The sequence below is a fragment of the Calypte anna genome, chromosome 4A (genome assembly GCF_003957555.1).
Source record: "Calypte anna isolate BGI_N300 chromosome 4A, bCalAnn1_v1.p, whole genome shotgun sequence".
NCBI lineage: Eukaryota > Metazoa > Chordata > Aves > Apodiformes > Trochilidae > Calypte > Calypte anna.
This window is the reverse complement of record NC_044248.1, coordinates 43,028,059-43,055,416: the sequence shown is the minus strand read 5'-3', so window position 1 is coordinate 43,055,416 and position 27,358 is coordinate 43,028,059. Positions and strand designations below refer to the sequence as shown.

The following is a 27,358-nucleotide window of genomic DNA, read 5'->3' as shown; positions in this document are numbered from 1 at the left end:
GGGTGGATTCTTAATCACAGAAACTTGGAGGACATTAAGTGGCTAATTAATGCTTTTTTCATAAAGCAAATATCATAGACTACTATAATTACTTTTTAACATTTACAAAGCATTTAAATATAATATAATTAAATAGAATCACAATTTACAACTCCTGTGCAATTTTTTTTTTTTAATTTTTATCAAAGAGACACCTCTAGCTTTTTTCTTTTCTAATGTAATTACTGATGAGATTCAGGTAAAATATTGCAATAGATCCGTTACCTGATAGAAAATACACTTTAACAGTGAATTAAAAATAAAAGATTTGTCCCTTCCTACTGCCAGGAAATATGTTGACAAACAGTACCTTCTCTAAAGCTGTAAAAGTTTCCTAAAAATAATTGAAAAAAGTTATTTGTTGGAGGATAGCAGCACTTCCTTCAAAGATTAGCAGTGACTGAAATCTCAGGTATTTTAAAATTAATTTCCTTGCACACATCTTAAGACACCAGAGTAGCTGAATCGTTTATTTTGGATGAACTCATACATATAACCATGATTTTAGAAAGTTTACATGCAACAGATTGTGATAAGAATTCATGTATGTGATTTTAACTATCACTTACTTTCACCCAACTGCACACAAAAAATTATTCAAATTACAAAAAAGCTTACTTGAATGCTGATTTTATCAGGTTTTTCCCTAAATTCCATTTGCAGAACTAACAGTAACAACTTAACAAATTTAATTCAAAATACTGATTCTTAAAAGGGGTATTGTTGAACTTTAAACTTCAGGATCATTTTCATAAATTAAAAAACACTTGAACATTTTAAAAATACTCAGTGTTTCTAATATATTGTTGATAAATTGCCATAAACTTAACACAGGTTCCCTCTAATTAAAAGCAAGTGGTTCCCAAAATAAATCAACAATTCCCTAGTGCACTTACAAAGAGAAAAGATCAAAAGCAGTAACTGGTATCTTTCCTTCCAGTATTAATTAGGAATTCAAAATCTTAGCTTCATTAGTACACACCCTGATTTTATTTGGAGGGGGGGAGCAGAAGGGGAGTGGGGGTGTTACAGACAAACCCTGCCACAGCAGTCATGAAAATGAACCAGTTTTGGAACTGCTTGCCTTCATCACATCAGTCTGTAAAGGAGATGAGAGTCCATTATTTTCTTTTCAATTAGCTTCTTCCTTGCAGACCTCAGCTTTCATTTGGTCTGGAGCTGCATGCAGTTGCATGTCTGACTGCATCATTTTACTGGCCAAGTAAGATCTTTTCTCAACAACAGTTCAGCTTTGTCTTATAATTTTAAGTGGAAATAAAAAATATGAGAATCTGTTCTTTGGCATAGAGCAGAACTTGACAGCTCCTGCTGTTTGGATCCCTAAAGCAAGAATCTCCTGGATTTGGAGCAAGGGGGAGAGGGTGGGACTTGTCGTTGTCTCAAACCCAAGTAGATTAAATGAATGTCCCTTTATGGATTTCAAGTGTCTTCCCTTTGTAATTTACTTGATGTCTTCAGTACTGATTCCTGCCTCACAGTTCAATGTTCCCTGCATACAGGGTGATCATCAGGATAGCAGTGAAGCCCGTGAGCAAACCAGCATTCTGGATAAGGAAGAAGGTGAGATCCATCTTCCTGCCTGTCACTTTCTCTCTCAGCATGTCATTCATCTCTGGGAACTGGGGAGAGAAAAAAAAAAAAGAAAAAAAGATTTTTTAGGTAAGTATTGCCATCTCGTGGTAGCGTGCATAACTTAAGGCATTTAGACCTGAACCATATTGCTACTTTGGACTGAATGTTAGAACTAACAGAGGGTGAAGGCAGTCACAGGAACAGGTCACTAGTTACCCTGAAAATCCACTTCACCAGGAGTGGTAAAAGGAAATGGAGTTTTGTTCCTCTCTACTGTGATTTTGTCTGGTTCTTTCTCATACAAATTCCCTCCTTTTGATTCCAGCAGTCTCCTAGCCTCCATTTGTTGGTCCACATATTGCTAGCAGCAGCTGCCCTTGTATTTCTAAACGTTGTGTTTCTTCCTGCACTAGCATCAGTAGAGAAATCCTTGTACAAGTAATGGAAGAGTAGGATTCTTTTGCTTTATCTGTAAGCAAATGAAGCTGAAAACATAGGCAACCCCTAAGAAATAAGAAATCTGTTACAAATAGGAGCTCTGGCAGGCCAGGAAGAATGTTTTGAAGCTGGGGTAACACATGCAGTATTAGGTTACAGTGCAGGGAAGGGATTCATCATTCCATGGCAACACAACAGCAAAGGATGAGTGATCTGCTGTTAACTGCAGAAACAAAGATACTTCCTCCCAGAGTCAAGGGGGGTAATGACAGAAGGCCACTGGCAATAAAGTTCCCTGTACGGGGTGATTCAGGACATGTTTACTACAGAGAAGGTCAACTGCAGTGGATTTTGACAGACATACTCAAATAAGCTTTAAACTCCTCTCCTTTGGCTCTGAGAGTAGTGAAGCCAGAATGCCATGAAAACTGTTTATTTCAGTGTTAGTTCAGAAACCTTCAGGCTGGGTGGCTCAGAGGCTCTACCTTTCTTTGACCTCATGAAGCAAAAAAAAACCATTGAAATTAGTGCACTTCTTGAAGACCAGACTTAGGTTAGTGGGAAGTGGCCAGGCCTCCCCAGAAATCTTTCCAGAGCTCAGTAATCCTCTTGCACAAGAGGCAAAACCAACAAACCAGATCAGCTTCATGCCACAGAGCCAGGCTCACTGGTGCACACACCTCACTCTACACATTCTCACATTCCCAAGGCCACACCACAGAGTGTTCTTACTGGCAGAGGTGGTGTTATGCCAATGCTGGAGGAGAAAAGAGGAAAAATAAGAGCAAAAAGGAAAGCAGGAAGGAGTGACAGTCCAGTTAATCCTACCTGCTGCTGGACAAGCAAACCACAAGTATGTGAAGATCAGAAGAGGAAGCAGAAAGCCAGATCTGTATAGAGAGCACTGGGCTACCCTATTTCAGACTTCCAGGTGGAAGAAAAATGCAGATAGGTAACTGAGGAACCAAAGTCCTATAAAAGGAGAGATTTTAAAAGGAGAGGGGTGAGAGAAACAAGAGAACAGAACAACAGATACAGAGAAAATTATGTCACCTCCTTTGAGAGGTTTAACAGCAAGTTCAAGTTGAGCTCCTCTACACAATGAGTTACATGACAGCTGAGTACACCACTGTACATTACACAAGAGGGAAAATAAATTAAAAGCATTACCAATTAAGGTGTTGCAAACTTGTAAAATAAACTGTTTGTTTTGTTCATACAACATTATTATTAATACATATGTGATCATACCTAAACTAAGAGTGTTTAATGAAATAGCTATAACTGTATGACAGTTGTTAAACACATACAGAACCAAACTGGGATCTCAAAATCTTTTCTAATTCAAGCCTCACTCTTCCTACACATAAATATATTGCCATGTGGCAGGTGCAAGCATCTTTGCCATTGTTCTCACAGCACTGAATTAAACATAATAAAAGTCCCTTAAAGGTGTCTCCCATTTTAAGATAAACCATCACTGTAAGAGTGAATTATGGAATCTTGCCAACTGTGTGAATCCAGATTTCATTTCCCAGCATCTAAATCTGATCTAGGTCTTGCCACAGTTGATTTTGCTCATAAGTTCTAGTACACTTAAAAAAAATACATGACAGACCAAGTGCTATGAATGGAGTTCAGCATTTTTTTTAGTCTGAACCAAGAAACTGGGGCTGGGAGTGTTTCCAGTTAAGCAACCCCAAAATTAAAACTTTGCCTACAGAACACCTTTCATTCAACTCAAAACTAAATATTTAGTTTCTCTTTTTTTTGTTTTTTTCTTTTCTTTCAAAACATGGTTTAAATAGACAAAGAACCTTTTAAATAGTAAGCAAAATACTTTGCCACTTCAAAATGCCAAGACAAAATATTTCTACACTTTTTACTTTTAGGTGAAAACAACCCAAGTTCATGACAAGCTTGTCTTGCTCTCAAGCTCCTTTGCAGCAATAACCTGATCAGTCCTGTTTGTGAAGTGAAAGGTTTTCATGCTACAGGAATAAGCATAATTATTTATGCACCTCCATTAAGGGTACACTTGATTATTTAACACAGAATAAGTAGGTGACTGGTGTGAGAGGGACAAAACACTAAATCCTAGTGGAGGGGCTTCCTGCAGACTTTGTTTTCTAGCAGAAAAATAAGTAACTGAAAATGAAATTATATCTCACCATATCTGCCAGGGAGATGTACAGGAACATTCCACCAGCTACAGCAAAGATGATGTTAGGAGCAAAGTTGTTGCCTACTAATATCCCAAAAGCCAAGCCAATGTAACAGGAACATGCAGACAGAAAGTTGAAAACCAGAGCCTGCCGAGTGCTCATTCCTGCATTCAGCAAGATGACAAAATCACCTAAGAGGACAAAGAAAAAAAGAAGAAAAAAAAAGAAAAACAAATTAAGAACACAGTATTGGGATTATTTTCTGTTTTCAAAGGAATTCTAAAGAAAAGACATGATTTGTATGCAAACTATGAACTTTTGCAGCTTTTCTCCATTCAGGTAAATGATGAGGATTTTCCCTCAGGACTAAGGTAATGGAACATTCTAAAGCAATTATGTGATGCACAGCTGAGCTAAGAATAGAGGAACACAGAACTACCTATCATGATTTTAAAAGGAAACAAAAAACAACCTAAAACCCCCTAAAAACTACTACAACAGTGTATGGAGCATAGGACAATTAATACCTCTCCAATACACATTCCCAGCTTCCACCCACCTGCCCTTGGGAACTTCCTGTGCTAGATGTGTATTTTGGTGGTTGGAAAGCTTTTTTGGTGAATCTTTTTCTCCAGGAATTTGTCTAAAACTCCTTTCAAACCGTGTCAGCCTTTGGCCAGCACGACCTCCTAGAGCTGTGATTCCCACAGAGAACACCACGTTGAGTGGAGACCCTTACCCAGCTCATGAGGAAACTCTTCACACAAGATGGCTATGGAGGTACTAAGCCCTTGAAACAGAGACAAAGTGAAGGAAGCACCAATAGCCAAACCATCTATGAAGTTATGAACAGCATCACTCAGTGTTACCATCCAAGCAATGGTCCCAATTTTTGACAGTGGACGCCCCTTAAGGCACCTGCATAAATGGCTCTGAGTGGCTTCTTCCTGGAAAAAAAGAAGACAATAAAGGAATTGCATGAAACACTGAATAAAGAAGCCAACTAATCACACTTTTGCCTTTAAAAAGCCCAAGTTTAACCTGAAGCACTACTGCATATGGAGACCAAATGCTTGGGCCAGGAAGAAAAAGGCACAGGTAGGAGGAGGAAATGTTTTCTGTTTCAGCCAGTGAACATGCCAGGCAGCTGCCTTTCTGACCACAAAGCCTCCTCATCTGGGTGCCCATCAGCTGAGACAGGAGGTAGTTCAGACCTAGTGGTCTGAATGTCTCTCTGGAGTCTCCATCAGACTGGGAGTGTGCCACAGCTTCTCACAGTCCCTTCAGCCACCTCTGTTAAGCATGTGCAGTCAGAAGGATCTGATGACAGTGAGTGACAGCATCTGCATTACCCACCCAAAACACATCTAGATCAGTTCCAAACTGCCAGGTGCTCCTCATGCTCTCAGAGACACAGCCAGGTACATGTGAATACAGACACACATCCAGACACTCCATAAACTTTCTTTCTAATTTGGGGCAATGACAGTCGAGTCCTCTTATCCAAATTACTTTCTACAAAGTGCATGTTTAATAAAACCAGCAGTTGGTAAATTCCAACTGGGTGAGCTGATGGCTCAAAGCATGAAAACAACAGGCTAATATAAAACTGCAACACACAGACACACCAGGGATCTCATTCATTTCTCTCAGAAGGGGAAGGAATTTATACATATATTCTCACATATATTCTTTATATACATTTGTACATGTATGTATGTCTGCATACACTTCTCCCCTGAGCCACACTGGCTCTCCCCTGCCCCTTAATGACTCTGAAGTCTACCTGGCCCCTCTGAACCTGCCTGAAGGAAAAGAGCAATGATGGTTTTTTTGTTTCCACCTTCTGTATCAGCAGTGGGCTACCTGTCCCTGAGATTTCCTTTGCAGCCACTCCGGGCTCCAGAGTGAATTTTACACAGTTTAATTTCAGGAGGTTTTCATTCAACACATTCTTCTCCTGGCTTTGGGGAAAGAGAAAGAAAGAAAGAATGAAAAGCATGAGTTTTTATAAGAACAGGAAGTAGAAGGGAAGCTCTTCAAGACAAGACTGGATGTAAAAGAAGATGTATGAGTATTGCTTATAAAGGATCTTGGGGTGATCTACAATACCTCATTATCATGAGCACTAGTTACTAGAAATAGATGCTACAGTTACTTTTTATTACTATAATACACCCTACTGTTTTGTTATATCTATGTATGAATAAGCAGATGGCCATCCAAAACATAGTAATGAAGTAGGTCCAGATTAAAATTCTGGTAAACAGAGAAGAAAAACCAACACCCATATGACTAGAGATGACTGTCCCCTTATAGAGTGGAGGGGTTTTGGGGTTTTGCCTTTTTTTTTTGTTTGTTTTTTGCTTTATAAATCTACAAAAGACAGTTCAGGGACACTCACACTAATTCTTAGTGCCATGCAATTGTAATTATTAGCCATTTTTCTCCTAGTTTTTAAAATGCCCAGTGTCCACAGTACTTCATGACAGTTGTGGAGCAAGGACCAGTACAATTCAGTACTTGAGACTGATTTGATGTGTGCATCAAATGCCCCATGAGGCTTCAAGGTCCATGTACAACTCTGATTCTCCCCTGGCTGTTAGGGACTGCCTGGGGCTTCCTCTCCTGCTCCCCACAACCAAATTACTGGCTAAAGAGTATGGGTGGTAAAGGAGAAATCTCAACTATGAAAAAAATCTTCCTTAGCCATCAGAGAATGAGTTTGGGTTTTTCTTCAGTAAGGGACAGTAATGCTCCTGCCCATCCAGGGAAAAGAGTAAAGCAGCACACCAGCTTTTCCACTTGCTTCTTACAGAAAAGGAAGTAGTATTTGTGGTATGAAAACAAACACAGAGAAATACAGAGCAAATCTGAAAGACAAGAAGACTTAAACCAGGACAAATGGCTTTGTCTCAGCATACTACCTCTGGAACTCCCACAGTATCCAAATATCCTGGACCAGCCCTCAAAATGCTCACAATTACTGCATGAAAGTTACTGTATTTGTTTCCATCATTAGTCATTGATTCAGAGGAATCAGTTTCTTACACTTCTGGCTTTACGTAGTCAGGAACACAATATAGATCATGCAACACAAACACAGTATCACTCTCAAGCAAGTTATAAGCAAGACCTTAACACAAACTTGAGAAACAAATCAAAATTTACATTAACTCTCCCCTCAGATATGCTGATATAATTGACAGAGATAAATAAATAAATAGATTTTTCATACCTGTGCTGAGACCACACTGATGCTGTCAAAACCCAGGTTTCCATTGCTCTCTATGACAGCTGAGTTGGCATAACACGTCCCCCCATTGCTGGATGGTAGTGGTTTGGGTGGGTTACTCTTATCCTGAGAATAATTCTGCTCACCAGAGTCATTATGGCCAGTCTAGGTGACAGATAAATAAGTAGGTAGCTAATTAAAACAGAAGCAAAATAACAAACTTCAGAAAATAAGAGACCAAAAGAAGACAAGGGGGAGTGGCATCATATTCATGCTGCCTTGCTCTCAGTACCAAAGAAATGTAAAAATGGGCAGCAGTAAATATTTTAATGTTTAAATGAACTCCAAACATAACTAAGTTCCTAATTTATTTCTTACTTTTAGTTATGAGAATACATGTGGGGATTTTTCATTTTTATACTTTATATAGAATCTCCCAAGGTAAAAACTTGAGCATGTAATCAACATTTGCTGGGTTTTCATGGCTGATTGTTAAATAGAGCTTATTACTCTTTATCAACCGTTCCCAAATATAAAGGGAAAATTCATTTTTTCCTTCTCATTTTTTTTCTGCAGTTCCCACTTTCCCAAACAAGAGACAGCTGATCTTCATAATCTTCAGTATCAGCAACAGTTTGGAAGGGAGGCTCTTTAAGTGAGGTAAGTGTAAAAAGACTGAACAGTTCCCTTCATAAGACATGAGCAGAGAGAACCAAAGATGTTGAGAGGCCCTTTTCTGAGACAAATTCAGCCTCCTGCATGTCAGTACACAGAAAACAAGTCCTCTGACATCTGGGTATAAAGCAGAGCCCTGTGCAGTCCAGGTAACTGCAGCATCACTAAAGCAGCTCTGTGTACATGGAGAACAGAGCTGAAGTTACTGAAGGTGAGGTTCAGGCACTGACAGCACAGTTACACTTTAACAGATGACTAAGAATGCATCTATGTCACATTGATTTCTCCTGCCCAAAGGGGAGCTGTAGGGACAGACTCCATTCCTTCCAGCTTTTACTTAATTCCACTTTTTTCTGATACACTTAGCTAGCACATCAGCCCCTTGGCTATTGAGAGCAACTACATGCAGCATAAGCCAGTGACAGCAGACCACACTCCCATCTGGATGCTACTCCCAGCTCTGCTTGTAACTCCCTCAAAAAATGGAGTTACTGCCCGTATGGATTAAAATCCAATATATCAGAACATGCAGGAAGGCTGGATGCCTCTGATAAAAATGGAAAAAACTCACATTCTATTAAACTATCAAGTACTTCATATAACAGGTACTTTAGGGCAAGGCTTGTTGAATTGGTGATATGTTTCATTACCTGGTTATAGATCTTCAATATCACTTTAAGAATCCTTTCCACAAAGAAGAGAATATAGAATCCACCAAACACAGCAACTGCTTTCTCAACATAGTTATCTACTTTGGGGTCAAACCCAAATGCCTAGCAGTGAATAAAAAAGCAATGCAAATTAGTCTGTAATCTTAGCACATTTTCAGAAAAGCAAACAAACATCCAGCACACACAGACTCCTCTAAAATATAGACTGTCTCTCTACCAACCATGAGTTTCCATGAGGCTCAAGTTCTGAAAGATCCTCATCTTTTTAGACTTGTAAGGTTTGGATTAAATGTTAACAGTGTTTAAACTCAGCAGAACTTCACATGTAGTATGTAGCAGTGACATGCAAGACAATGAGAGTATAACCTGTAGCCATTTAAAGTTCACCAGGATTTTATCCAATGCATTTCTCTTTCTCTCTATAAAGAATAGACCAATAGAGTAGAACAGCCCATGGCACAACTAGACTTAGATCTAGTTGTTCTGGTGGTTCTGTTCACTCAGACAGAAAAGCATGGTAGCTGGTGGCAGTGAAGCCCACCCACAACTCCTCATAGACTGCAGCCCATACACAGAACCCTGCTGCACCATGTTTCCACAGTTAATTCATTGTAGAAACCAGGATGTAAACCAAATAATGCCTTGCTTACCTCTGGGATGAGCTGGAAAATTGCATTAGAGAAGAGAGTACCAATGGCCAAGCCCACGAAATAGGTTAGAACCTTGGGGAAATATGACTTCTTGAACAGGGGAGTTAAAATCAATCCCAAAAGTGAAGCCAAGTTAATGATAGTCACAGCCAGGAACCCAAATCCCCAAACTGTGGATAAACAAGCAGAAATAGAACATATTTTAGTATATCACCCACTTCAGGCTGCTTGGGATTTTTCTAACAGCTAAACTGGCATGGAATTGGGAAAAAAAGAGTAGTTGTCTGGTTGAAATTACACTTCACAAATACAAAAATCTTAAAATGCATAAATACTGAAGATGCATACCTGCAGAAAGGGAGTCTCTGGAAACACTGTCTTGGACTGCCATATTAAAATGGAAACTATGCTATATAAGATCTGGGATAGCCTATCTGCTGCTAGCAAAAATGAGGTCTCTCCACAGTCAGTGGAGAGTAAAAACTAAGGTTTAATTAGGGCAGTGGTCCAAGTAGCTACAGCATAGACAAAACTTCCTACTGCTTCCAGGTTAGATTGAATTGTCATTTACTCCTAAGGAACTCCAAGGTAGAAAATCTGCTGTCCTTGCTATGCTAGGATCCAAAAATCCTTCCTGACCACCCTGAGATGGTAACTTCCTGCTTCAAACACTGCTCCTCTAATTCAAAGTACCTCTGCTGGCTGAAAACACTGCCCAACACTGCTTATCAAACAGGTGGGGTGGCAAGTAGCTGCTAGTAGAGACAATGATAATAGAGAAATGAAAGCATATAACAAGAAGAGGTTCTAGGCTCAAAAGGATGGACATCTGATTTAGGAATAGAGTGGGGAGAACCCACCCTGGGAAGTGGCAGAGGCACCAGGGTTCACCATAGCTTGGTTTCCTTCACCATAAGCTTAGTGTCAGGTGTTTAGAGTTCAGACACAGGCATTTGTTCAAAGCCATACCATAATTATTCTGGAGACTGAATGATGGGTTGGGAGAGTGAGGGTTTGTGGGTGCTATTGTGGTTCACAAGCATCACAAAGTTGTGCATTTAATGCGTGGCTGCTTTTTTTCCCAGTCACATCTCACCCCCCTGTGAGTACTGAGAGAAGCTTGAAAGGTTGCACTGCAGCACTGCCTCAAGTGATGCCTCAGCATCACAGTTATCCACACAGACAATGGGGCTGTCCAGAAAAATTAACTACTAATAATGATCAAAGCCAGCATAATGCTGGCTGTATGAGAACAGTTTGGTGTAACCCAGCAAGTTGCATCTTTATAAGCTTTACAGCAGGTCCAAAGGAGGGCAACCAGGCTGGTGAAGGGACTCGAGCACAGACCCTATGAGGAGAGGCTGAGGGAGCTGGGGGTGTTGAGGCTGGAGAAGAGGAGGCTCAGGGGAGACCTCATCACTCTCTCCAACTCCCTGAAAGGAGGTTGGAGCCAGGGGGGGGTTGGGCTCTTTTCCCAGGCAACTCTCAGCAAGACAAGAGGGCACAAAGGGTCTCAAGTTGTGCCAGGGGAGGTTTAGGTTGGAGATGAGAAAGAATTTCTTTCTGGAGAGGGTGATCAGGCATTGGAATGGGCTGCCCAGGGAAGTAGTGGATTCTCCGTGTCTGGAGATCTTTCCAAAGAGCCTGGATGTGGCACTGAGTGCCATGGGCTGGGAACTGCAATGGTGGTTCAAGGACTGGACTTGATGATCTCTGAGGTCCCTTCCAACCCAGCCAATTCTATGATTCTATGCAGAGAAGTTACCATAAGTTCCTGTCTGTTTAGCAGAGACTCAGAGGTCAGATTACAATCTGCAGTTTAACTTTCCTGCAAGGCAATCAACAAACATGCTTAACTAGATTCCTCACCTGCAGCCCGGATGGCTCTGCTTTGTTTACTACATTTTTGCCACAGTGTCACAATTTTTATACCTAATGAATTGTACATTATGTCAGGAGCAGGAAGCATTAAAAACATTTTAAAAAGCATTTGCAGCAGGTGAAATTGTATCAGAACATTCATTTGCCATGTTTGAGAGAGGGAAGCCCACACAACTAGATCTGGGTAGATCACTAAGCTCCACAGGAGATTAATTTCCATTAAAATAAATTGCAATTAAGCCTGTAAATGTATATTTGAAGTCAAATCTCTCATAAACAAATGGGCTTCCAATGCAACCATGAGTCACACACCACTGTTTGCAGTTGAGGATTACTGTAAAAGTCTCTAAGTTTAGCATACAGCCAGCTCCTACACACTATTCTGTGCAAAACAATTTTTAAACTCAGTTAACAAAAGAAAATCCCCATTTATCAGATACGAAGCATTCAGGATACTTGCCCAAATTAATTCATCGGGCACAGGAAATTAGAACAAGTTACAAAAATTACAATAAAAAGCCAGTACTAATTACTCTTTACAACAAAAGGCAAAGACAGTAAATTCAGAAATCCCATGTGTAGATCAGGGATTGACTAAAAAGGTGGGAGAATGGAGCTTTAAAATGAAGCACAGAAAACCAGGCTGTTACCAAATGGTGAGATTGAGCTCTCACAGTGCTGTCAGCTTCACTAACAAAAGGTCTAAAAAAGCTCTCTTCTTCCTGATTTACCAGAGATTAGGGGTGCCAGAAGACAGATGTAGTTTTACTTTTAAAAGTCTGTCCTAGGTCTGGGTGGCCCAAAGAACTGGGGATTTTACATGTTGATACTTTGTTTCCCATTTACTTCTCCTAAGTGGAAGAATGAGAAAATTAAAATGAGTGATTAAATAACCTCAGACAACAAAAGAATAAATTAAATATTACCCATCCTAGGCATTCCATAGATCATGCAGGAAGGCTCAGGAGTACAGGGGCTAGTTGAAACTAAGGAATTTTTTTAAGGAATTGAAGTTATACAACACCCAAGGAAAATACATTCTATGTGTTGCCCTTTAACTTCTACTCTTCTTCAGCAGCACTTTTATTACAAGTAGCTCTTCTGTAAAGCTTATTGTGCTAATTTCTTCCCTATGTCCTGTCAATTCATATTCTGGAAGGCAGAATATTAAGTGTGCAGGAGTCCCTGGGCAGAAAATTCCCATAAGCACATCTGGAAATACGTATAGAGGGTTCTGCTTCCCGGGCAGTATCTGCACTCAGCTGATCTCAGCAGTGCCACAGTGCAGGTTTCCTGTGGTGATGGTGTGAGGGTTTGCATCAATCAACATCTGCATTTGTCACTGGGCCTTTCTGTGCCTCTCCCTGCAGAAGAGGTGTCACTACCTCATACACTTCATGGTTTTAAAATGCCCTGAGCATGGGCCTTGCAGATTTCTTGTGCTGTAGCTGAGGGAGGGGCAGAAGGCTACTTTTCTTATCTGGCTCCTGGCCAGTGCTTCTGAGCTAGCAGGATAAAAGAAAAACCAGAGGGATGGTCTAAATAGCTTAGGAGGTTTGCTGTGGGTCAGGCTTTCAATGTACAGCCAACTTAAACAGCCCCCAAAAAATAAAAGAGAAAGAGCAATACTCCCCTCTGGTGCAGATATCATGGACTTCCTGATGATATGGATCCATGTATAAGCAATCTAGAACAGCCATGGTAAATTGATGCCATGGTTTCAGTGGTTAATCAAATATAATTCTAATTATTCACTGAGACAGTTGGGTTGTAGGGATGATCCATAATTCTTAATAAATCTCATCACTTATTTTAATCAATGTTATTAATACTAATACTTTGAAAGCTAAGAAAAACACTGCTGTACCTCACTTCAGTTGCAGTATTAATGCAATTATTAGTATTAACTAACCTTGTAGGGGATGGGGTTTAGATGTATCCACAAAGTCTTCCTGATGATCACAGGGGTGAAAAATCAGCTGTTGCAGAACAGCAGGACATATTGTAGGGAAGCCTGAATTTGATACGTGACTGGTGTTCGGTATCCCATGCAAAGAAAATATTTCCTCACCACTCAAGCACTGGAACAAAAAGGGATTTTGCCAACTTAATACATTAACAAAGAACAAAACAAGAATACACTGAGAAAGCCAAGAATTTCAGCAGCAAAACATATTGCTTGATGGGAAGCAGAAATGATTCAAAGTATTTTAAATAAAATAAATCACAAATATTGGAAACATGTTTTAAACAGACATTTGCAAATCTTGACACCTTATGAACTAGGACAGTTACAGCTTACCAAAAAAAGGCTTCAGAGTAATTAAAATCTAATGTAATTACAAAATAATTAAGAGCAGTCTAGTTGCAGTTAAAATCTCAGCAATATAAAATTATCTCTGTTACAGTAACTGCTTATTCATGTAAGCAATCACTTCCATTTCACAACTGTGCCTCTTAATTCCCTAAATAAGCTGCTTAAAAATGGTCTAAATGACAGCAGCACTCAACCTGTTTCATTAATTTTATAGCAGTATTTGTTAGCAGCAAACATTGTTTCAAAACCCATCCTATACTCCTATGAGGAAAACTCTTCCTGGGGATCTTCACTTTGCCTTCAGCTCAGGATGTGACAGTACCAAAGGGTCAAGGCTAAATGTACTTTAGCAGTGCTAAGCCAGGCCAGAGGCTGGGCTTGTTGTTCTGTTCATTATTTTCAACCAAAAAGATAAAAGACAAACCATGGAATATCTTAAAATACACATTTGCATAAAAATGAAACATATAAAACATTCTACAGGGACAGCTGAAGTCTTTCACCCAACACTTTCTGTTTATTTATTCACATTCAGTATTTCCCACAACAATCACTAAGGAAAGTGTTCTTTTTTAGGTGGAAACAAACTTGGCTGATTGCTGTACCACAAACACATACCAATATTTAGTGTCAGGATGAAAGAAAGAAAAAAAAAAGCCAAACATTTTTCTTCTATATGTGGCATCAAGCTAGAGCATAACCCTTCCTGGAGCACATCTCAGTGTGGCTGCAGAAGCAGAGCCCCAGAAGCCTTAGTAAAATCAGAACAAATGGTCACTCCCTGCTCTTTCCACTTTCTCAGCTTTTCTTTTCACTCCTCCCATAATTCAAGACTATTGTTTATAAAGCAAATCTCTTCTAGAGAGAAGCCAAAGCCATTGCAAGCCATTTACTTCAATAGAGCTGTTAATAAATATTTTTCTAATACTGACTGGAAGGTGAAAAGCATGCATACACTTATTTGAATGGGACTGTCTCTGATTTAGCTTGAGGGGAACATGCAGCCAATTCAAGGGACTTCAGCTAAATTACATCCAGGACATTTCTGTCATTCCTGTGGAAGGACTCAGTCTGGCAAAGCACTCAGGTGCATGCCTCTACTTAAATGAAAGTAGAGATTTTTTAAGACCATGAGACCTTAAAGACTCAAACATATACAAGGAATGTGCATATACTTTCATCTTTTAATATCAAAGCTTCTCATGTAAAAGAAATGCAGCTCAGTAACAGAAAATGTGTTTTTAAAGCCTGCTGTTCTGCTTCATCTCAATGGAAGCAGTGCACAGAGAAATCACTGAATACATGAACCTCTGGAGATTTTTAGACTGGTTATGTGCCTGATTTTTAGACTGGTTATGTGCCTTACATTTAACTGTTAACTCATTATGGAATAATGCCAAATTTAAATGGCTAACATGTCCAGTGTGAAACAAAGAGAAGGAAAAGGAATAGCTTCAGTGTGGGGCTTCCTGTATTACTGGCTTAGTGAGCCACTTCTGGAAGGCTACAGAGAAAAGCCTTTAAAAAAACAAGCCAGTACAAGCTGAGAATTCATAACATAGTTAAACATAATTCATCTTAGACATAGTTGTTCATAGAAATACAGAATGAATTACTAGTATTTTAAAAAACTAACATATGCAGAAGGGATTAAAAAGCTAATATATTAGTATTAGTGTTAGTTCACAGAAATCCAAACCTCTTTGTAGGTGTGAAAACAGACTACAGAGAAAATAAATCAGACACTACACTTGGGACTTGTAAATTTGGATCCATGCAAACAAATGGTTGAGAAATACCATCAGACAGCAAGAGCTCTTTATGCAAAGAGAAGAGACAGCGTTGTATTTAATTACTATTATTACTTTGATCAGGGACAAACCCAGAGGATAATGATTCTGGTAAGTGATTAATTGTTGTACGTCACCTCAGTTCCTCATTAAACTCCTCCATTCATACAAGAGCTAAAAAGAAAGCTTGTGTGGGTTCAGAAGCACAATCAAAGGGGTAAATAAAATACTAAATCCAATTGAAGCCTTGGATTGGAGCAACTCATGTTTGCCCACTGCAAAACTCTGATAAATACATGAAGATAGACACAGTGTTGTAAAAGGCATAAGCTATTTATTTCACAAGGGTGGTGGCTGATCTCTGCAGAAGGAAAATTCAACCTCATGGAACAGGGGGACTGAGAGTGACACCCTGGATCATGCATTCTGCCATCATGTCTCTCCCTGCTATTCAGTAAGCCTTAGATTAGAAGAGGGAATTGGCTGGAATGTGACTGTCACCCACTTTTAATAATCAGTTCCAAGAAATAAATTACACAGTGGTCACGTCCTCAACTGTAAAAAAATTTTTTAAATGCTTTCATCAAAATTGGGGAGGACTTAGATCAGCAAAATGTACACAATTACAAAGTATTGTGTATTATAATAATAATAATAAAGTATTCAAGACTTTAAAAAAAATAAACAATCAATCAGGTTATTCAAAGAGATATTTACTTCTCTTCAGGTAAGGCTCTCCTAAAAATGACTGAACAATATGGAATTATTTTTTTAAGAGCCAAGCTACCTAGAATCTCTTCATACTACTGTATTTATAAATGCAAAGCAGATGACACCTCACAGCCTCTGAAGGAAAGGAAGGGATAAGTGCTCAGATACAAAAACTGCAGGGAGGACCTCTTACTGGAAGATTGACCAAAAAATGCTACAGTATCAACCATCTTGTAATGCTTCAGTCGCTTTTCTGATCTTCTGCCCTGTTCTTATCTCTGCTTTACCTTTCTTTTATCTGCAACATTCCATGTGTGAAGTACTAGGATACCCAGCCGCAACCTGGACTGAAGTTTCTAGATGTTCCCAGATTAAATCCTATTTATCCTGGCCCGTGCCAGGGCTGAGCAGTGGGGTCACCCAGCACCCATAGCAAAGAAACAATGCAGTGAATACTTATCTGACCAGATTTTATATATATATATATAAAATTTTTTTTTCTTAGCCTGAGCCTGGATAAGGCACAGTAGAGACACGAGTTCCTTGACTCACTTGTAACAAATTAACACATCCAGTGTGGCTGTGCTGACACCATTCTGTCACTCAGCACAGTTAAGGAGCAGATGATAGGGCACAACCATTCTTTCAATTAGCAGCACTCCAGATGAAACTGACTGAATGCACTTGTGTGCTTCAGGGATTTCACCCCCACGCCCCCAACGTGTTAAAGGCAGCTGTTCCTGCTGAAAGATGTCTGTTTTGTAGAAATAAGACACTTCAGAGGTTAGAACAACAAAGCTTATTTATCTTCTCACTGGCCAGGCAACATCAGCTCATGATGTTGGACCAAGACCATAAGCCACACTCTGTCAGACCATTCCTCCCTCCTTCTGAAAAGCTGAAGGTGTAACTACTGAAGCACTACCAAAAGAAAGAAAAAATCCAAGCAGATGCTAGTGTGGTTCTAGTCTGTCTGACACACAAAAGTTGCTGGTTTTTTGATCCATCTTGAGATGAAAATTAATTGTGTCTCATTATTAATATTCTAATTTCATTTTGTCCAAATGTTTTAAAAATGAAAATTAAGACCCAGCACTCAGGCATTACATTTAGACTGGCATATGTATAGATTTGGAAAAGTCAAAGAAGGAAACTGGAGCATGATTTTAGCTCCTATTGACTCCATCAAAGCACAAAATAAAGGTGAAGTTAGGAAGCTTTCCTTCCAGTGCCAGTTTTCCTTTCATGCATTTTTGGCCCCAACTTTTGAGCATGGAATTTAATCCTTCAGCACAGACATGCATGGCTATCACACTCCAATGAACCAAGTGGCAGAAAAGCAAGTATAGTTTCATGGTTCTACATCTTGCTAATAATGTAAAATACAGAGTGAGTAAATACACCATTTATTGTACTGGAATTGCTAACTGTATCTCTGATTCTGTTAAGACTAAATTGGGTTGGAATTCTATGGCCGTATTTGATTTACTGTTTATTTCTCTGCATGGAAGCCTTGGCTTATATATTAAGATAAGGTGTTAAAAAATTAAGAGCAAAGAAATATAAACAAAAGAGAATTATAAAAGTGCATGATGACAGGAAAAAAGAGACCAAAAGCATAAGGAATTGGAGAATCAAAAGTTGAACCAAAATCAGTTGAATCAATAATTCCAAAACTGTACTCAAAAGAAAGTATTGGGGTTTTTTTGCCTTTTACAGGGAAAAAACCTAGCACCTTCATGGATATCATATGTTACCATAAATGCCTATACAACTATACATTCAAACACCATCATCATCACTTCAAGTCTTTTTTTTTTTTTTTTTCTCTTTAAGTCAACCTGGAATCAAAGTAAAGCAACCATCCATGTTCAGGCTTAGGCATCCAGACTCTTACAATCTTTAAGCAAATGGATCTTCTTAAGCAAATGCATCATCTTCTCAGATCTTTAAGCAAATGGAGCTTCTGGTGGATCTTCTCTATTAATAGGCTTACCAAAACTGTTATTAATTGAACATTAAAATGAAAGAGTAATGCTGGATAAAGCCAACAGAACCTGTTCCTTCCTGCTAGTTTTTGAAGTGCTGTATCACCTATTCATTACAGACCAGCTCTCCACTGAAAACTGCTTTATGCTTGGGCAAGGGAGTTGCTGATAGAGCAGGGGTGTGTTATCTTGATTGGAAGAAAGGTGTGGGAGTCATCCCAGTAGTTCTGGACACTGGAGTTAAGAACTGAAAGTTTAAGATAAACCTCGTTGCCTCCTACAGATAGAACTTTATGCAGCCTGAGTGGAGGATTCAGCCCATCTGGGAAAGAACTGAATCATTCTTCCAGAATTCTTCACTTTCCTCTGTGGAGAGTTGGTCACAGCTTAGGTCTCTGGTGCCTTCCAAGACACATAGTTAGGTTCAGGCCACTTTGTGTCTTCTGGTAGATAATCTGAATTATCAACTTGTAAGCACAAAGCATGGCAGAGTTTGAAAATGGTCATGTGTGGTTTACTGGGATGAGTTTGCATTTGCAGGCACCATTGAGAGACCTAAGGGCCACGAGGGATCAAAAGCCAGGAGGTAAAATGCACTTGCTCATACAGCACTGACTGATGGGGCAGCTCTAAGAACAGCTTTGAGAAAGAATACAAATAGCTCAGCAAAAAAGTATACACAGCTTAGTAAAGGATCCTAGATACTCAAAGTAGACACTAGAACAGGCCTGTAAAAAAAACTTGTTTCAGTTAAACCTCAAATGCCTTATGAGGAACATGCATTTGCAGTAGCAGAAAGAGCATTACGTTTTTTTTCCTTCTGTAGCCTGTGCCAAAATCTGTGTACGAGGGCTACGTGTGCTTTTGCAGAGGGAGAACCTGAGGGACTGAAGAATCTACCCATTTCTGTGCCCTTCTAAAGAATGCTCCTTCTCATAGCCATATTCATAACTGTAAACTTGTATTTAGCATCTGTGGCTGGGGATGTTTATGTTTTTCCTAAACTGTGTTGGAACAGTCTTCAATTGGTGAGATTGGAAAGCAGTGAGTGGCAAGTGTTGCCATGCTCATACTGATGAATACTCCATTGATTTCAGTGCCATTAACTCCCAATTAAACCTCTGCTGAGGGTAAAGACATCATTTCTAAAATAATAGGGAGGGGGTTGGTGCCTTCACAGAACAAGCAGAAGAGCTACTACTACCAATGTAAAAAATAATAATTTTAAAATTGTCAAGATTCCTAGAAGCCTCTTTTTCATAGAGCTGAACCAAACCAGAGCAAATACTCACCCCTGCTTGGCTTTCAGTTTTGTGACTGGCTTCATGTCCCTGATTCCTGACCATAAGAAGATCACCAGCCTCAAAATTCCCCTTGGAGGGAACAAACTTTAGCCTAGGTCACCACAGGGAGATGAAATGGCACAGACTTTAGAAGTAGCAATGAGGTCTGAGCTTTGTGTGGAGACATTAAAGGGGGTAAAATACCTCCATGAGAAGTGAGTGATATTAAGTCAGTAAATCCTTCATCCTTCTAATCAGCTTTTAGTTGATGAATTGATGGGTGTACACTCTGCTTAGAAGATGAGGACATTTCAGAAAATGTTTCTTCACGTAGTAGCCATGTCTCTGACCACGTCAGAGTTGCCACATGACAGCTGTATTTTAACAAGTCCTGAAGATTTGCTTATGCAGCCCTCGGAGGGGAATCTCCAGCTGGTTCTCACTCACACTCTTTGTGCTTTTCTTCCTTCTCTATTTACTCAGGAGAAGTGCCAGTCCAAGAGCCAAGCAACGGGAGGTGTACTGATCCCACAGCACCTCCCGGATGGATGGATGGATGGATGGAGGGATGGATGAATGGGTGGCAGCTTCTCCCCCACCAGCGGACCGGCAGCTTTTTTCCCGAAACCCAATCCCAGCGCCTCGGGGGAACTTTGCTCTCTCCTTGGGCTCTTCAGCGTGGGGAAACCCCACAGCCATGAGATGTAAGCAGTCGGGGAGCTGCCCACCAAGCCCGGCACCCTCGCTCCGGGATGTCCTTCCCACCCCAGCCCTCCTCGCCGCCTCGGAGCCCGAGCAGCCCCCGGCCCCGCTCCCCTCCCGCCGCCCCGGTACCTGGTTATGGTGCAGGTGGGTCAGCGGAACCACGGCTCCCAGGGCCGGGCCGGCTCCCAGGCGGTGCAGCAGCGCGGAGATTTGCGGGGCCGACAGGCTCTGGTTGGCCCCGAAGACCCTCAGAACGTCGTCGATGAAAGCGGCCGGAGCTCCCCGCACGTCGGCTCCGCCTGGCACCATCTTCATCCCCGCGGGAGGCGGTGAGTCCTACCCGGGCAGCCCCTGCGTCTCTCTCCGCCTCTGCCCGCGCTGCCGGGGCTCAGCGGGGCGGGAGCTGCTCCCGCAGGACTCAGCCCCTCCCCGGGGGGCGTAGTGGGGAGAGGAGGGGGCGGGCGGCAGCGCAGGGCGGGGCAGGGCGGACGCCTCTCCCCCTTGGCCATCCCTCCTGATTCTCAGCTCCTCCAGCTTTCTGGGAATGCCGACTTGGATCTGTCGGCACGGGGATGGCCGCACGACATCGCCCTGTGTCACGACAGAAAAGGGGCAGCCCCTCCCCGGGCGGGCAGAACGGGAGTCTGCGATATTTCTGCTGGCTCCCCGGGGGCTGGGGGGGGGTCACAGTGGCACCCCCGGAGGTGCAGGGTCTCTCTGAGCACACACTGCTCTGGCCCCAGGGAATGCCAGGTGGGATAGGTGGAGGTCAAGGTCCAGGAGCACATGCAGGTAGGGCCACACCACGCAGACCAGACCCAGGGTGTCAGCGAGGTCGAGGCACCTGGACCTTGGAATGAGGCTCTGGGTTGACAGCCTGTTAGGCAAACATGCTGCTCTTGGGCCCCTTCCCTCCCACAGGCTGAGGCACACGTTTGTGTCTGTAGTCTACCTTGTGCCACAAAAAAAAAAAAAAAAAAAGGAAAAAAAAAAACAACCCAAACGTGTTACTTGATGCATCTCTTTTAACAGAGAAAATTGTGGCTGGTCACAGGTTTATTCCTAGAAGCTGTGACTCAAGTGGTTGAGATAAAAATCCTCATGCTGCAGAACAACAGCCACATAGTAGCAGCTCCCAACTCAGGGGAGATTTGTACTATGCCTAAGTTATTCTCTACCTTGTTAGAAAATTTTCTTGTGTATCCCTGTAGTGGGCAGAGGCAGCGTATTTGTAAAGATGTGTATTTATTTAAACATTCTCATTTAGGCCTCAGTGGAACTGTAGCTGAATTACGTGAGCTAAGATGCTGTCCCTGCCTCCAGATTTCATGAAACCAGAATTTTTGCAGTCTGTGCACCAGGCAGTTGGAGTAACAGCCCTCTGAAGGAGCCACAGTTAAAGATACCTCACAAGTGGTAAGTGAAACTCATCTGGAACAACTTCCACACCACACTGCACAAAGCATCTAGCAGGAAAAAAATGCCAGCAGCATAAAAATTCTAAAGAGAACTACAGCCATATAAATTCTGTTTAATTCATATAAATACTGTTTGAAAATTTAAATGCTAACCCTTCTGATTCAGAGAGGGAATAGCTAAGACAACCTCATACTTGGTTGGTGGTAGTTGAAACAGCCCCTGCACCATTTACGTGTAGGTTGTTCCAAGTGACAGATCCATCTGCACTGGTTATACCACCAGCTGTGGATAGAGGTGCTCCAGCCTACCCACCTCTCCAGTTCTGTGTGCTTTTTGGGTCTCTTCCAGCCAAATCAACATAAGATTTCCATTGCTGCTGAGAGGATCACAGAATTCTTCTTTAGGCAGCAGCAGCACTGACACCTCTGGTTGCTTCTGCAGTGTACCTGGTTCTAAAAACATCTCCATTAACAGCTGATTATTGAAGGGATTCTGAAATTTAAGAAATGTATTTTTGCAAAGTGCCATGTGACTATTAGATAAATTGATTGGTACATAAATGGGAAATGACTGCAAACTGATTAAAAGAGGTAAATCAAAGGAACTTGCTGGTTGCATCAGAAAGATTGGTCAGGGCTAAGGGGTTAATCTCAAAATTAATTCTTCTAAGACTTCCTTTTGTCAGTAACAGAAATACAAAGAATTATCTAAGTTAGTATAATTAAACAGACTCGTATTTCCAGTAGTTCCTAAGCCTCTTCTAGCTGAAAAGTTCAAGGAATTCCTGGATAATTTGATTAAGAATTACTCTCTGTTGCCAATCCTCTGCAGAATGAAAACCCTGCTCTATTTCAGAGAGTCAGTCAGAATTTTTCCTCAGGGAGTGATGCATTCATACCACTTTACTTTAAAAGAAAAAAAAAATAGTTTTTAACCAGGGTGTTACTGAAAGAGCTAGAAGGGCACACTAACAGTAAGACCAGAGCTCATCTGCCTTTCAGATTGTACACAGAGCACCTTAAGAATTACTCCAGATTCTGTGTGTATTCCTGTGAGGTACACACCCAATCAGAAAGTCTGGTCAAGCTTAGCCAAATGCTGAGAGAGCCACGTTCTCTTTCTCAAGCTGAAAGAACAGTCTGTTTGTACACTGTAAACCAAGTGTTTCCCAACAGTACTTCATGGTCCTGATTCACTGTTGGGGTTTTTTCTTCCTGCTTTCCTTACACCTGTGCAATGTTAGGGTCACATTTAAAGCACAGCAAGGTGCCAGTGCACCAGATGGTGACTGCCAGTGGGTAAAACAACAAATAATCAGTTTCTCCAGTGTTCTGAGGGGCCAAATCCTCTCTGAAGTGGGTTTCTCAGTAGAAATTCAGTGAAGCTGTAGCTAATTAGATCATAGCTAGTGTGATTTGTAACCATATGTGTTATTTACTGATCCCACGGTCAGAAGAACCCTCTCTGTTTGCTCTCATCCAAACCAATTGAAACCAACCTTCTTGAAAACAGCAACCATATTATCATTATAATTGGCAGGAACATAGACACACCCAACCTTGCATTAACAATTACAGCCTTTTCCTCTCTACTCTTAGCTGGATTCATTCATTATTTAAACAGGATTAAAAAATATGTATTCTGTAACTAAGCAGCCTCGAATGAAATAACATACAGTAATGGACTATTGGTAGGGGAACTATCTAGGTAAATGGGTAAAAATCTTGGATTGGCAAATTTTTCAATGATTTTCCTTAAGTTATTCTCTTCATTGTGGTCAACAAATTCCCAGCAGTTCTATTTGTTTATTTTGAACCTGACCACACCTACTCAGACACTCACAGTCACTGTATTTTAAGTGACAGAGCCTTGCAGCCAAATAAATTACAGATTAGCCTGCTAAGATTGGCACTCAGTTTTTAATATTGCCAGCTCAGAAATCTTGCAGTTCTCACTTCTGAATTCTTGCAAATGCTTGAAAGGGAATTCAGGGATTGGAGCTGTAGAGAAACACAGGCAAAGGGTGTTGGGAAGACTCAAAACTACAGAAGCCAAATTAAAAACAGACTGTTTGGCTTAAAACCAAAACAAAACGAGCCTGAATCTCATTGATTTGGAGATCTTTACTGATTTTTGAAAGCTTGGGGTTTTAGGATAGCACTGAACATATATCCTTACAGATCAGAGTAGAAATGTTTCTGAAATTACAGGTTTAAAAGGAATCTTAAGGCAGATTGGCCAAAATCCCTTGTGTTGGTACAGTAAAATATACAAAGGGGAAAGTGATGTCTCAGGTTTTAGAGATGAGTTTCCTATTAAACTATTAAAATTGCAGCCAAAGTACAAGTGGTAGGGGTATGGTATGGGCCTCAGAGCACAAGAGATGTAATGGCATTAATGGCAAATCAATCATAACTTGCTGCTATGCTGAGCCTGCACTCTGGGTACCATTTGTGAATTGTTTACTATCCTGAGAAGCTTGGCTCATGCAAAAGGTTGACATTATGCAATAGATTTCACCCAGCAAGAGGTATTACTTGTTCTACAAGCCTCCCCTAGCCAGTTCATTAGCTTGCTGTCTCTGTGAAGCTTTAAAATCCTCTGTTTCTAGTAACAACTGTGATCCCTAGGAGTAAACACTGTTTAAGCATGCATCTTTAAATAAGAACTCTATAATAACCAGATTAAAATCTTCACTGCTTGCATTTTCAAGTACTAATATGTAGAGATAATTAAGGATCTTCTACCAGAAGAAGACTTCTCATTAATGGAGATATGTAGGTGAAATTACATTCAGTTCATAGCTTCTCATTAGAGAACTAAAATCAATAAAATTCCACTGACACTTCAGCAATATTATCTGTCCCCACCTTGTTAGCATAGGGTCAGTGCTATTTAGATGTAATTTCTAGTGTCAGAGCTTAAAGTTGTTGTGAATCTTTTGGGCCAGGGCCATCTCCAGGTTTCAGCTGGTGAACAGGTTTCTAACTTGGAAATCAAGGAGCTGCTGAGCTGCAGCTTCAGGTGGTAAGGAGTGAGTTGTGCCAGCCTGGAGCAGCTGTGGCTCATGGCTCAAAGTACCCAAGCCAGGTGTGCAGAGAGAGATAGGAAGTAATAAACTGCCTTAAAGGAGAGCAGGATTCCCCATCAAGATACACCTCACATTGACTTTAGCAGAAGGTTTGTGTTCTGGAAAAAATACAGGTCCCTGCCAAACTTGAACAGTGATAGTTTTCTTAAAAAAGAAAAAAAAGACATTTATATCAGTTAAGCTTCATTTTGTGAGAAAAGGGATGTTCAGAAGTTTGGTGTTCTTTTTCATAAGCCTTATTTTGAACTCCAGCATTATAAAAAAAAGGATCTTTACATTTACAAATCCAAAGTGAAACATTTCAGCTTTTCTCCCCAAGCCTTGCAAGCACACTCTGAAATTTAAATTTTTAAATTTAAATTTTAAATTGAAATTTTCCAAAATGAGATAAAAACCAACCCTGAAGTCTCAAAATCATTGATGAAACAATTGGTGCTTTGCAGGCACATGCCTTGCAGTGACTTCTTACCTGGTCATGACCTTTAAATCCACCTTAGGATCCCAGGGGAGGGTCAGTACCTGACTGAAAGCTCCAAGTCCCACTTCCACTGAGGGATCTGCACTGAATTGTATGCATCTAAAGAGCAAGGGTTACCAGAGAATAAAGGAGAAGCAGTGGTATGTCAATATTAGTGTGGTTAGATAAGCAGAGTGGTGTCAGCAGGATGCCTGAGACACAACATGCTGGTGTTGTTTTACAGCCTGGAGCAGGGAGAAGCCTGGGAGAGGGCACTGCTGAACCAGCTCCAGGAGCCAGGTAGGTTTTTTCCTTCAGAATTCAGCTGGGTGAAAAAATGAGTGGAGTTTCTGGGGACGCACCAGAGCAGCCTCCCTGACTCCCATTACAGGACCCAGGAAGAAAACAAGTGTTCTGGGCACATTTCTAGATCAGTGGCCTTCAGTCCCTTCTTTTGTTTCTTGGAAAAACAAACAGCTGCTAAAATGGAATATGCAAATTCTTTCTGAATCCATGAAATTGCATCTCTCCAGAAGAGGTGCCCCAGGGACTGGGAAATGTGCATTGAACCAAACTTAGTTTTAAAACAGCTACCAATGTGAGGGAGGGGAGAAAAGGCACTGTAAGGTAGAAAACACCTTACTGCAGAGGACAGCCACAGCTGCAGCTAACACTTTGCTAGTCTGTGATGCAGCAGGAGAGGCAGAATCAGCCCCTTCAAGTTGTCTCTTTTCTGTACACTTCCTTAACAGTGACATTTGAAATATTCCAGTGAACTGACAGCATTCCAAGCCTGCATGAAAATTCTTCAGTTCTGTCACCAGGCCAAGGTGACAATCATTTAAATTCGGTATATACTTAAAACTGTGGTTCTTTATCAAAACAGTATCCCCCAAATGACAAGGATTTTAAATGTGAGACATGGCTGTCAGTCAGGTATCAGCTCAGTCATTTGGAGGATATTACTTGAACAGAAAAGATCTCAGTTATAACTCCATCCTAAACCTACTTTTGCAGTTGACTTCAGTTACCTGCAAGTACCAGAGGGTGTTAAGGTGATTTCAAAGATATTTTATATCATTCTGTTGCAAGACCATCTGGCCTTGCATTATCACAAAGGAGCACAAACAGTACAGGACAGGTTTTTAACTCCTTGTGCTTTCATGAACTTGTTACAGACGTTTGGAGCCTGAATTAATAGCCAAACTCTGCTGGGCATGGACACAGGTTTGGTTTTGTTGAAAAATATTAGAAAATAACTTTTTCAAAACTCCCACAACTCATAATATGCTGTAGAGTACAGGTACAGGGTGCCTTTGAGGCTAGATAGCAGCTAAACAGGATCAAAATAGGGTTAAATATTCATATGGGTAATCAAAACATTGAGGTACAGCAGACAGAACTTCCTAAAAAGAAGGCTAAAAGGGTATGAACCCTTACAAATAGGTACAGTGGTTAGGTGTAAGGTTGCCTACAGACCTTCCCAAGTTCCCATTTCACACATGCCAAGCTGAAATTTCTAATAGCCATCTGCAGAAGGAGCACCAAAGGAGATCAGCAGCTCTTATTTCATGTTGAGGTTATTCAGATCTGAAGCATTACATGTATGAATTATTATGGGATTGGTTCACACGAGAGTGGAATCCATTTCCATGCCTACTTCACTAACTATAAGTGTGCATAAACTCAGACAAGAGGGGTGTTTAGAATATCCTACCACAAAATAACTTATAGGAATACCTTTAACATGTGCAGCCAGAGACATAAGAACATTCAGCACTTGAAACCTAGTGGCTGAAATATCTAACAAAGAAACAAGGAAAGAACATTGTATTTGGTGTTATTGTAAATAGATTTTGCTATTGTTTTAAGTTATCTTAGGAATCTGAAGGCTATAATTAACTTAGGTACTTCAGGTATTTTTAGAATGCTTGTCACTTACAGGAAAATATGCACAAATCAGTGAAAGAGAGAGCTCTTACTGCTTTCAGTGTCCTGTACATTTTGGCAAAGGGAATGGGTGCATACAGCTTCAGGGATTTAATTGAGTTGAAGCTTGTGTACCAGGAGCCAGTGGAGTGGAATAAGCCCTGCCAAAGGGTAATGCTTGACACTGGGTCTTCAGTTAGAGCAGGAGCACCCACAGATACCTGTTTGAGTAATGTGTAAATCAATAGAATAGGTTCAGTGTATGTAGCAGTGTGTTCTAGAGCTCACCTAAATCCTGATGGGGAAAAAATCCCCTCTCTG

The 27,358-nt window shown here is 40.8% G+C and overlaps 1 protein-coding gene across 1 annotated transcript; it reads right to left on the bottom strand.

Annotated features, from left to right (window-relative positions):
* Window positions 1-486: 486 nt before the first annotated feature.
* Window positions 487-20,570, bottom strand: SLC39A8 (solute carrier family 39 member 8). Its single transcript, XM_030449795.1, has 8 exons — window positions 20,271-20,570; window positions 13,260-13,428; window positions 9,467-9,636; window positions 8,796-8,918; window positions 7,474-7,635; window positions 4,975-5,182; window positions 4,242-4,426; window positions 487-1,679 (listed from the first exon to the last, which is right to left on the bottom strand). The coding sequence occupies exons 1-8, from the start codon at window positions 20,454-20,456 to the stop codon at window positions 1,533-1,535; spliced, it is 1,350 nt and encodes a 449-aa protein (XP_030305655.1). The 5' UTR covers window positions 20,457-20,570; the 3' UTR covers window positions 487-1,532.
* Between the last annotated feature and the right edge of the window lie 6,788 nt (window positions 20,571-27,358).